Below are 12,568 nucleotides of genomic sequence, written 5' to 3'. Positions count from 1 at the left end.
TAGGCAAACAAGAAAACTGAAAACAGGAAATACAAGTTCACAAAAAGCTAGCCCCAAGATAAGCGCAGATCCTTCCTAAGCATGTCCATTACTGTCTGCCAGGTACGTACTAAAATCACCTTATGCTGGATAACCCCTTTAAAGATATGGTCCTAGATTGAAAACCATGCTTGTGTTCTTTCACAAACAATGCCACCCCTGCCCATCGGTTGTGTCTAATATTGCAACTCTGACAGATACGAGACAGACTGTTTTGAGAAAATTTAGATTTTTTTTTTCAACAGGGCTTTGAGAATATGTTTGCGTAACATACAATTGGCATTGTTTATAAACAAAATGCACCACTATAATGGGCAATGTTCTGTGTTCTTATGTTGTGTAGCCTTTTTTATTTTCACAATTAGTCATTTTTTTAACCAAGTAACAGAAACAATTCTTATGTATAGGTTAAAGCTCTGTCAGTATTAAAAAGTGAAAATTAAGATCTCACTATGAAGCTAGCTGATCCAGCACCTTTACAGAGCGGAGCCGCCATATAAGAAACTGCTCATTAAATCTACAGACCTGTTTCCATAATCAATCCTGGCGGTGATTTTCTTTTTCAGTTCTTTCAGTTCATCTTGTGGTAGAGTTCCCGAAAGGATCTGCGATCTCCACTCCACCAGGTCATAGATCATATTCCGCACGCAATTAAACATTTCCCGATTATCTTGCTGGTGAAGCAAAAAAAAAAGAGCATTGATTTCACTTAATAATAAGAGGTAACACATAATATATATATATATATATATATATATATATATATATATATATATATATATTACATGCACACAGCAGAGCTAAGTGAACTCTTGTCTGTGCGTTGTGGCAATGCTCAATGTTAAAGGTTCATTTACACAAAGCCATTGACATTTAGATATGAACAATTGTTGGTTTCAGTAATAATTGCCGTCAGTGAACGAGCAAAATTACCAACAACAGAACGGATATTTCATGCATAAGAATACAAACAAATTGTATAATGAACAGAAAATAAATCTTTACATTTGTAATATGTTTAAGCCCTTGACCCCTTAAAGGGGTACTCCGCCCCTAGACATCTTATCACCTATCCAAAGGATAGGGGATAAGATGTCAGATCGCCGCGGTCCCGCTGCTGGGGACCCCTGGGATCCCCGCTGCGGCACCACGCTATCATTACAGCACAGAGGGAGTTCGCTCTGTGCGTAATGACGGGCGATACGGGGGACGGAGCAGCGTGACGTCATGGCGCCGCCCCTCGTGACATCACGGCCCGTCATCTTAATGCAAGTCTATGGGAGGGGGCGTGACGACTGCCACGCCCCCTCCCATAGACTTGTATTGAAAGGGGCGGGCCGTGACGTCATGAGGGGCGGAGCCGTGGCGTAACGATGCTCTGTACTGCCCGTCATTATGTGCAGAGCGAACTCCTATCCTTTGGATAGGGGATAAGATGTCTAGGGATGGAGTACCCCTTTAAGGACGCAGCCCTTTTTCACCTTAAGGACTGAGCCCTTTTTTCGCAAATCTGACCACCGTCAGTTTACGAATTAATAACTCGAAAACGCTTTTACCGAATATTCTGATTCTGATAATGTTTTTTCGTGACACATTCTACTTTATTTTGGTGGTAAATTTTCGGCGTTACTTGCATCCTTTTTTGGTGAAAAATCCCCAAATTTCATGAAAACTTTGAAAATTTTGCATTTTTCTAACTTTGAAACCCTCTACTTAAGGAAGGAAAATGGATATTCCAAATAAATAAAATTTTTCTTCACAAATACAATATGTCCACTTTATGTTGGCATCATAAAATGGACATATTTTTGCTTTTTGAAAAAATTAGAGGGCTTCAAAGTAGAGCAGCAATTTTCAAAAATTTCATGAAAATTGCAAAATCTGCAGGGACAGATGTTACAGAACTACAACTCCCAGCATGCCTGGACAGTCTAGGCATGCTGAGAGTTGTAGTTTGGCAACATCTGGAGGGCTACCGTTTGGGCACCACTGTAACAGTGGTCTCCAAACTGTGACCCTCCAGATGTTGCAAAACTACAACTCCCAGCATGCCTAGACAGCCTTTGGCTGTCTGGTCATGCTGGGAGTTGCAGTTTGGCCTTCCTAGTGGTTGCCACAGAAAAGATCACTTTACTTTCACTTTCATTTCCCCTGGAGCTGGGAGCTTGTGACATCATAGCCCGCCCCCTCATGACGCCATGCCCCACCCCCTCAATGCAAGTCTATGGGAGGGGCGTGATGGCTGCCACGCTCCCTCCCATAGACTTGAATTGAGGGGGTGGGGCGTGATGTCATGAGGGGGCGTGGCTACGACGTCACAAGCTCCCGGCTCCAGCGTTCGGAACAGTTTGCTCTAAATGCTGAGCAGCGGAGTACCCCTTTAAGGTTTTATATTTGGTCTGTAAACATACTAACCACATAAAGATGCCGCCATATGATGGACCATTCCCGTAATGTTGCAGTGACTTCTTGCACAAGAGGAATCTCAGACGGCACGACAGCTTCATGTTGCCTGTATAAAATCCATGAACAAAACATAAAATTACGTAAACAAACTGGAATAAGAAGATGGGTGTAGATAACAGGACATGACAGACAACAAGCGGGATGGTGGATATTTACTTGAGCAGTTTTTGATACAATATTTCAACATTGCCTTCATTTTCCATAGGCCATCATTAATAGAGAGATGGTCTCGTGAAGACCACTAATCTGATATCAGACACCTTATCGATCAGCTGTTATCACGAAAAAGATGGTTCAGATATGGCAGGGGAAACCCAGTCATATAAACGCTCTATTCTTTAGGTGCCTTTAATAAAAATATAAACAACCACCAATATCCTCCATGCAAAAGGTTTCTGTGAAGTACACATAGACTTAAAAAGGATTCCCATTGCATAAAGTGCTGGCAAATATAGAATCCATATCCTGTAGACCTAAAGTAGCACTTCACTGGTAAGGTTACTCTTATTTATCTAACATTAGTGACAACACTTCTCCTGGCTATTGTGGGGAACAGCTGGTTATAGAAACTCCCTAAGAGAAGTTTATTAGTTAAAGGGGTGCTCCGCTGCTCACTGTTTGGAAAAAACTGTTCTGAAAGCTGGAGGCGGGAGCTCGTGACATTATGGCCCCGCCCCCTCATGACATCCCACCCCTCAATGCAAGTCTATGGGAGGGGGTGGGGCTATGATGTCACAGGCTCCCGGCGCCGGCTCCAGCATTTGGAACAGTTTATTCCAAACGCTGAGCAGTGGAGTACCCCTTTAAGATCAGTTTTGGCTTCAAATAATCTCAGTTTTATAAACCAGAAATCTCCATTTACAGAATCAGTAAGCTCTCTTGACCTGTCAGGTTTAGTGAAAATGTGCATTCCCAACAAACAATTCTGGAGCATCTTTTCTTAAAACTGTGAACTAGGGCTGCATGATATATCGCAAAAGCAATCGAATCGCGATTTTTGCTTTTTGCGATATAGCTATACGGCCACAAGTGAAAACTTGCGATTATCTGTTCAGGCCGGCTCCCATGTGCTGCTGCAGGCGGGGGCCGGCCAGTGCAGCTAAAAACAAATTTAAATACTAAAAGTAAGTGTTTCCCAACCAGGGTGCCTACAATTGTTGCAAAACTACAACTTCCAGCATGCCCGGACCGGTAAAGGCTTTCCGGGCATGCTGGTAGTTTTAGTTTCACAACAGCTGTAGGCACCCTGGTAGAAAAACACTGAGCTAAGTAAAAGGGCGCAGGGAGAAAAAAAAAAAAGAAAAAAAAACTTCTGCTCACCTACTCCTTGCAGATGCCGTTTGCCTCCGTGCGGTTTGGTGTCTCCTCTCTTCTCCATACAAGTAGTAGGACCTTTCCCTTTTCAGCCAATCACTGGCCGCAACGGTGTCACGTGTCAAGCCAGTGATTGGCTGATGGGGAAAGGTCATTTTCGGCAGCAAACACACTAGGTTTCCTGGATCCAGTGGGAGATGTGAAAACTGCCCGGAAAACCCAGTGTATTGCTGCAGTACAAAAAGCTACCTACAGGTGGGGGGGAGGGGATGTGACAGGGTGAGGGTAGGGGGGGTGAATGTGACAAGGGGGAGAATGTGACAAGAGAAGTAATGTGACGGGGGGGGGGGGGGGAATGTGATATGGGGGAGAATGTGGCAGAGGGAGGGGGGTATGTGATATGGGGGGAGAATGGGGGGAATGTGATATGGAGGGAGAATGGGGGGGAATGTGATATGGGGGAGAATGGGGGGGAATGTGATATGGGGGGAGAATGGGGGGAATGTGATATGGGGGGAATGTGATATGGGGAGAATGGGGGGAATGTGATATGGGGGGAGAATGGGGGGAATGTGATATGGGGGAGAATGGGGGGGGTGTGATATGGGGGGAGAATGGGGGGTGTGATATGGGGGAGAATGGGGGGGATGTGATATGGGGGGATAATGGGGGGGATGTGATATGGGGGGATAATGGGGGGGAATGCGATATGGGGGAGAATGGGGGGGAATGTGATATGGGGGAGAATGGGGGGAATGTGATATGGGGGAGAATGGGGGGAATGTGATATGGGGGAGAATGGGGGGAATGTGATATGGGGGGGGATGGGGGGAATGTGATATGGGGAGAATGGGGGGGAATGTGATATGGGGGAGAATGGGGGGAATGTGATATGAGGGGATAATGGGGGGGGAATGTGATATGGGGGGATAATGGGGGGGATGTGATATGGGGGGATAATGGGGGGAATGCGATATGGGGGAGAATGGGGGGGAATGTGATATGGGGGAGAATGGGGGGAATGTGATATGGGGGAGAATGGGGGGAATGTGATATGGGGGAGAATGGGGGGAATGTGATATGGGGGGGGATGGGGGGAATGTGATATGGGGAGAATGGGGGGGAATGTGATATGGGGGAGAATGTGATATGGGGGGAGAATGGGGGGGAATGTGATATGGGGGGAGAATGGGGGGAATATGTGATATGAGGGGGGGATGTGATATGGGGGGAATGTGATATGGGGGGGATAATGGGGGGAATAGGTGATATGGGGGTGGGGATGTGATATGGCAGGAGAATGTGGCAGGGGGGAATGTGATAAGGGGGGAGAATGGGGGGAATGTGATATGGGGGGAGAATGTGGGGGAATATGTGATATGAGGGGGGGGATGTGATATGGGGGGAATGTGATATGGGGGGAGAATGGGGGGAATAGGTGATATGGGGGGATGTGATATGGCAGGAGAATGTGGCAGGGGGGAATGTGATATGGGGGGAGAATGGGGGGAATAGGTGATATGGGGGGATGTGATATGGCAGGAGAATGTGGCAGGGGGGAATGTGATATAGGGGGAAAATGTGATGGGAGAAGATGTGACCATGAGGGGAGAATGTGACAGGGGGAGATAGAAATTAAATGGAGGAGATGTGAAATGGGTGGTGGGCATAAAATAGGTGGATAGATGTGAAATGGAGGAGATTGGACATAATATGTCAGGATTTCACCATTTATTTATTATATCACATATCAAAATCGCAATATTTAGGCCCATAATCGCAATTGCACATTTTCCCCATATTGTGCAGCCCTAATGTGAGCAGTGCTTTTCATCTGTTATAACTAAATTGACAACCAGATGTCTGTATTTGAGGGGGTGTCCTTACACCTGTGTTTCCCAACCAGGGTGCCTCCAGCTGTTGCAATACTACAACTCCCAGCATGCCTGGCCAGCTGTCCAGGCATGCTGGGAGTTGTAGTTTTGCAACAGCAGGAGGCACCCTGGTTGGGAAACGCTGCCTTACACAGTCTGGGTGCTGTTCAACCAGCGCTCACACACCCCTATAACAATGGTAAAATGCAGCGGTGTCAGTTTATTCATGCGTTCCCAGGAGAAATAGGAGGAAAACAGAACAATGTTGAATTATTGGAAAAGATTCTCCAGAATTGTTATTCAATTGAGAATACTAGTATTTACTAACACAGACATGTCAGGGGAGCAGACAGGGTCCTATTAAAAGGGGTTATCCACATTCACGTGTGAACATACCCACAAGGGGTATTCTGGTGTTCTAAAATAATTGATATATTACTGGGGCTGGTGAAAAAAAAGAAAAAGAAAAAAAAAAAAGATACTTACCTATCCGGTCTCCCTTCCCAGCTCTTATAGAGACTTCTTCCAGTCTCCTGCTGCTACTGTCTTTTTCCTGATTCCAAGACAAGAAGTCGAAACAGGACCTGCCTGCTCAGACATTCACTGGCTTAGATGGGACACAGCTGTGGCAAATGATTGGCTGAGCGGACAAGGTCCTTCTCCGACCTCTCATCTTGGAAGCAGCCTGAAGAGAGGAGCAGCGGGTGACTGGAAGGAGCTGCAACAGGAGCTGTAGGGGGACAGGAATAGGAAATATTTTATTTACCATTTACACCATTTTTATAAACGGACACTTGGGAAATAAGCCATTACTCCAAACTCCCACAGATTACAATGTCCCATCACATCCCAGAGATCGAACATAACATTCTATGATGGGAATACTATTTTAGAAGGGCTAGCTAGGCTATAAAACAAGGTACAGCTCCTGAGATTCCCCCCAATAATCTGTCTGAATCAGATGTGGCATTCAAGAGAGCAGTGCCATTTTTTTCAATGCTTTGTTGGCTGGTACTTCAATCACTGCACTATGTGTAGTGGTGGTGCAAGGTACTACAGCACTGTCCCATTTACGTGAAGGCGACAATGCTGGAGTACTTTACACGACTGTCACTAATAGTACGGAGATTGGAAGTCTCAGTTTATGTAAACGTTAAAGAGGATGCAGCAATTGCTTGAGCTCTGCAGCGCCTTCGAACAGCTGATCAGCGCTGTGGACCCCACCAATCTACCATTGACATAGCATTCTATGATGGCCTGTTCAGTGGAGAGGCAATACATTTTTACAGCCCACATAATAAAAAGTTCAACCCTCTTACAAAGGTTTTCTAATTTTGGCATATTTGGTTTGTTAACGAATTAGCTGTAATAGAGCTCAAAGGAGGTGACAAATACTTTTTCACAGTACAGGGTTTTGCTAATATTTCAATCACACCTCTTCCGAAAGTAGAATTACGGTACACCTTAAAAAAAGGAAAGGAAATTGCACTAACTATAGGTACACTATTCAGCATTGGTAACTGCTTATACCTTGTAAAGAATGGCCTATGATACTCGCTATGCTTTCATTTTTCATGTATTTACATACCTGTTAACAAGGCTAGTCACCTATTCACATCATCTATTCTCTATTTAAAAGGGGTACTCCGGTGGAAAACAAGTAGAAAACAACTCAAATCAAATGGTGTCAGAAAGTTATACAGATTTTTAAATTACTTTTATTTAAAAAAAAAAAATCTTAATCCTTTCAGTACTTAGCTGCTGTATGCTCCACAGGAAGATGTGTTTTTTTTTATATAGTCTGACCACAGTGCTCTCTGTTGACACCTCTGTCCGTGTCAGGAACTGAATCAAATCCCTATAGAAACCTCTCCTGCGCTGGACAGTTCCTGACACGGACAGAGGTGGCATCAGAGAGCAACGTGGTCAGACTGGAAAGAACTACACAACCTCCTCTGGAGCATACAGCAGCTGATAAGTACTGGAAGGATTAAGATTTTATAATAGAAGTCATTTACAAATCTGTATAAAACTTTCTGGCACCAGTTGATTTGAAAACATTTTGTTCCGCAAAGCACCCATTTAAGAGGATCTGAACAGTCTTCCAATGCCAAGCGATTTGTCAACGTTGAACATTCAGACCAAAAGTTTGCTCGGAAGCTGTAAACTCGTCGGCGTCAAAAGAAAAACTTTTTTGTGTTTGTAGCTATTTAATCACCCTATAAAAATAAAATCACTTTCTGCTATTTTCATCCTGGCTCTAGAAATCAATTTTGTAATCAGATGTGAGATGTCATTATGCAGTAATCAGATGATTAGAATACCGAAGATCAACGTATCTAATCTAGACGGGAAGACAGACAAAGACAACAACACAACACGTTACGAGCGCAGCTTCTTAACGGGGCCGCCGGCTCCGCGACCTCCGCAGGCAGGAGACTGGTTTATAATTATACAGTACAGCACACAGGGAAAAGACATTTAAAAATCCCATTTACTGTACATTTAATTTAACCCTTTGACACAACCTAAATTCTAACTACCGTTCATTTACTGTGTAGCTAGATGCAATCTATTGCAGCCCATTCCAGGCTTGGAAGAGGCTGAGTGCAATGGACAGAAAGGATTACTACAATCCCCGCACACCATGACAAATCAGTACCTAATGCTAGAATACCTTCCACCATACTTGCTAGATCTAGTATTAAATATTTGGTTATTCATCAAATCGGAAGTGAAAATTACCCCTTTCCTTCGACTGTGGCTTCCTTAAGATGAACGTAGCTGGCAGGAAATATGCCCTGGTGAGAAAACAAACAAAATGATGATTAACAAATTGTATTCGCTAATGCAGATTACCGTAAGAAACAGCATGAAGCCTCGCAATGGAAACCCTTGTATCTTTAATGGTTGTAGATTACGACCAGAGCAGAAAAGTTGTCAAGTAATATGTAAAAAAAAAAAAAAAATTAATAAATAATAAAAAAAAAAGTAAAAAATTTAATACCGTAAATACAACACTTTTACACTCAAGCTTAACATTTTTATAACATTTTCTCGCAGTTAATGAATGGCGTTATAACCAAATTCATTTATCACAGCATGATACAGTTTCAGATCAGCAACCTCTATCCCAGTGTTTGCCAATGAATGTGCCTTTAACTGCTACAAAATTACAACTCCCAGAATGCCCGGACATCCGTTTAAATAAGACTATCGCTCGTGTTCTGCCACTATTTTCAGTCCGGTCCAAAAATCTGACATGCTGAGAAAATGACCAGATGGAAGTCACTGGCAGACTACAATCGGGTCCGCAGCCCCATAATAGTTAATGGCTCCGTATCTGTCAGTACCTGTCCCTGCACTAGGGATGTAAGAAAAAAATCGATTTGCGCGATTGTCGCGATTTTTTCATTTGGCGATACTGAATCGATTCAAAATATTTTTGAATCGATTCTTTTAGGGATGTGGAATTTGTATCTCCTGACGCCCGGAACAGCATATCCCGGGCATCAGGAGATACAAGTTCCACATTTGTGGAGCCGGGCAGGCTGGATCTGACGCGGCGGCGCTCTGGGTGTATGGAGTGGGCTCCGACTCGTGCCCGCTCCGTACTCTGCGACCCCCGGCTGATTTCAGTAGCCGGGGCCGCTGATGCATCACCGCCGCTAATATCCAGCATGCGGTGCTCTGCATTGTGTATGGAGCGGGCTCCGGACTCGTGCCTGCTCCATACTCTGCAGCCCCCGGCTGCTTTCAGTAGCCGGGGGCCGCCGCTAATAGCCAGCATGCGGCGATCGCCGCGGCTGGCTATTAAAGGAGTAGTCCGGCGCGCACTTTTCTCGTTTTATCCCATCCGGGCTGCAAAATAAAAGAAAACACACTTTCTCTTACCTGCCAACGAGCCCCCGGTGCTCCGGTACACTCCGGTACAGGTGTTCGGTCCCTGGGCTGTACTCTTCTTACTTCTTGTTAGCCCGGCATGTCACAAGGAGCTTCAGCCTATCACTGGCCGCAGCGATGTCCCGCCTCTGCTGGTGATAGGCTGAAGCTCCGTGCCGGGCTAACAGGAAGTAAGAAGAATACAGCCCGGGGACCAAACACCTGTACCGGAGCTCCGGGGGCTCGTTGGCAGGTAAGAGAAAGTTTGTTTTCTTTTATTTTGCAGCCCGGACGGGATAAAATTAGAAAAGTGTGCATTGGACAACTAGATCGCCGCTGTCAAAGCTGACAGCGGTGTCTATTGGCATCTATGAATGCTGCCAGGTGGGCGATGTATCGGGATATATCGTGATGTAGCGTCACCTAGACGGTATTGCAATATGTCAGGATATATCGAATCGCCGCACTGGTATCGCGATTCGAATCGTATCGCCAAATTTTTGGTGATTCACACCCCTACCCCGCACAGATACGATTTCAGGCAATTTGAGCTTCTGAAATCGTATCTGTGCAGCGGACACTCAAATAGTGATGTGAAGCCAGCCTTAGACAACACATCCTAGATCTGAATGAATGAACTAATCGTATGAAATACTTTCGTCTTTACATAGTTGAATGTACTGACAACAAAATCACACAAAAATTATCAATGGAAATCAAATGTATCAACCCATGGAGGTCTGGATATGGAGTCACACTCAAAATCACGGTGGAAAACCACACTACAGGCCGATCCAACTTTGATGTAATGTCCTTAAAGGGGTACTCCGGCACTAAGACATCTTATCCCCTTTCCAAAACGGTCACGCCCCCTCCCATAGGCTTGCATTAAGGGGCGAAGCGTGATGTCCCATGGGGGTGGAGCCGTGACATCACAACGCTCCGGCCCCGTGATCGGCAGTAATCAGACCCGGAGCGAACATGCTCCGGGGACTGATTGTAACAGGGTGCTGCGTGCAAGATCACAGGGGTCCCCAGCGGCGGGACCCCCATGATCAGGCTTCTTTTCCCCTATCCTTTGGATAGAGGATAAGATGTCTTAGCACCAGAACACCATAGCATCAATGCCTTCCTCTTGCAGGAACTGCTGACACACTCCAGCCACATGAGGTCTAGCATTGTCTTGCATTAGGAGGAGCCAAGGGCCAACCGAACCAACATATGGTCTCACAAGGGGTCTGAGGATCTCATCTCGGTACCTAATGGCAGTCCCCAAAGAAATGCCACCTCACACCATTACTGACCCACCGCTAAACCGGTCATGCTGGAGGATGTTGCAGGCAGCAGAACGTTCTCCACGGCGTCTCCAGACTGTCACGTCTGTCACATGTGCTCAGTGTGAACCTGCTTTAATCTGTGAAGAGCACAGGGCACCAGTGGCAAATTTGCCAATCTTGGTGTTCTCTGGCAAATGCCAAACATCCTGCATGGTGTTTGGCTGTAAGCACAACCCCCACCTGTGGACGTCGGGCCCTCATAGAGTCTGTTTCTCGTTTGAGTGGACAGTGTGATTTCACAGAAGTGTGATTGACTTGGAGTTACATTGTGTTATTTAAGTGTTCCCTTTATTTTTTTTGAACAGTGTAGTAGAGCTATAGTCTGCTGTGAAATGAGATGTTCTGCAACAGATCTAGGTAAGGAACTGGCAGGATCGCTCTGGGAGGGAGTAAACAAGATGGGAGAACTATGATGAAACAATGAGGAAAATCAGTGCATTCTGGGAATTGTAGTACTTTGCAACTGCTCAAACAGAAAGTAGAACCAGGAAGTACAGGAATAAGAGCACCAAAAGGAATGGATTTTTGGTGGTTTCAGAACTGGGACAGATAGGTAAGCAATATGGTATATGCTTCTATACCTTTTTTCTACTATGGAAGTACCTCTTTATTGTTGAAGCACCCCTTTAAAGGGGTAGTCCAGTGGTGAAAAACTTATCCCCTATCCTAAGGATAGGGGATAAGTTTGAGATCACGGGGGGTCCGACCGCTGGGGCCCCTTGCGATCTCTCTGTACGGGGGCCAGGCTCTCCGGCCAGATAGCGGGTGTCGACCCCCGCACGAAGCGGTGGCCGACACGCCCCCTCAATACATCTCTATGGCAGAGCCGGAGAATGCAGAAGACAGCGCTTCGGCTCTGCCATAGAGTTGTATTGAGGGGGCGTGTCGGCCGCCGCTACGTGCGGAGGTCGACACGTCCCCTTCCCGCGGGCTGTCGGGGCTCCGTACAGGAGATCGCAGGGGGCCCCATTGGTCAGACCCCCCGCGATCTGCAACTTATCCCCTATCCTTAGGATAGGGGATAAGTTGTTCACCACTGGGTTCACCACTGGACTACTCCTTTAAGTCATGTTCCCTGAGTGATTTCTATGTGACTGATCGTTTTAGGATGATGCAGAAAATACTGCAGACTAAGTAGCAGTAATGGGAAAAATGTATCTTCCATTTATTTTTATCATTTATGTAACAATTATCATCCCAACTATTGGATCAGATAAATGCTGACCAGTTTTCAGCATCTGTAAAATGTGTCCGGCTTGTACAAATGTATTTTAGCATTGCAATGTAAAGGCAGTAAATGAATGGAAGATAGCAGTCTGAACATGTTTGTAATCATAGCCAGTGCTAAAATGAGGTGCCCCTGCCCTGGTTTATGGCACGAATATTGAGCGCATTAAGCACATCATCAGACAAGAACATTACAATGAAGAAATCAAAAACTATAATAATAATATAGGAATAATAACAGTGAGAACAGAGAGGCGGCCGGTCTGATTGTAATGAGTAGAAAACCTATATGGATTTATCTGATGACGCATTCAATTTCACAAGAACGAAGGCGAATTGGTATTATAAAGCCTGAATAATCATCCAAATGACAATGGAATAAGCTGCAGAGAGATTTTACAAGCCACAGTGAGTAAAGAGGTGACATAC

The 12,568-nt window shown here is 45.2% G+C and overlaps 1 protein-coding gene across 1 annotated transcript in view; it reads right to left on the bottom strand.

Annotated features, from left to right (window-relative positions):
- The window catches only part of DOCK1 (dedicator of cytokinesis 1), a 439,672-nt gene that overhangs the window by 343,043 nt on the left and 84,061 nt on the right, over window positions 1-12,568 (bottom strand). The window contains exons 4-6 of the mRNA XM_056528878.1: window positions 8,439-8,494; window positions 2,455-2,551; window positions 565-713 (exon numbers count right to left, since the gene is read on the bottom strand). Coding sequence (XP_056384853.1) covers window positions 565-713; window positions 2,455-2,551; window positions 8,439-8,494 — 302 coding nt within the window. The remainder of the gene's footprint in view (window positions 1-564; window positions 714-2,454; window positions 2,552-8,438; window positions 8,495-12,568) is intronic.

Source organism: Hyla sarda, chromosome 7 (assembly GCF_029499605.1).
Source record: "Hyla sarda isolate aHylSar1 chromosome 7, aHylSar1.hap1, whole genome shotgun sequence".
NCBI classification, from domain to species: Eukaryota; Metazoa; Chordata; class Amphibia; order Anura; family Hylidae; genus Hyla; species Hyla sarda.
Note: the sequence above shows the minus strand (reverse complement) of the source record. Positions and strands in the feature narration are given on the sequence as shown.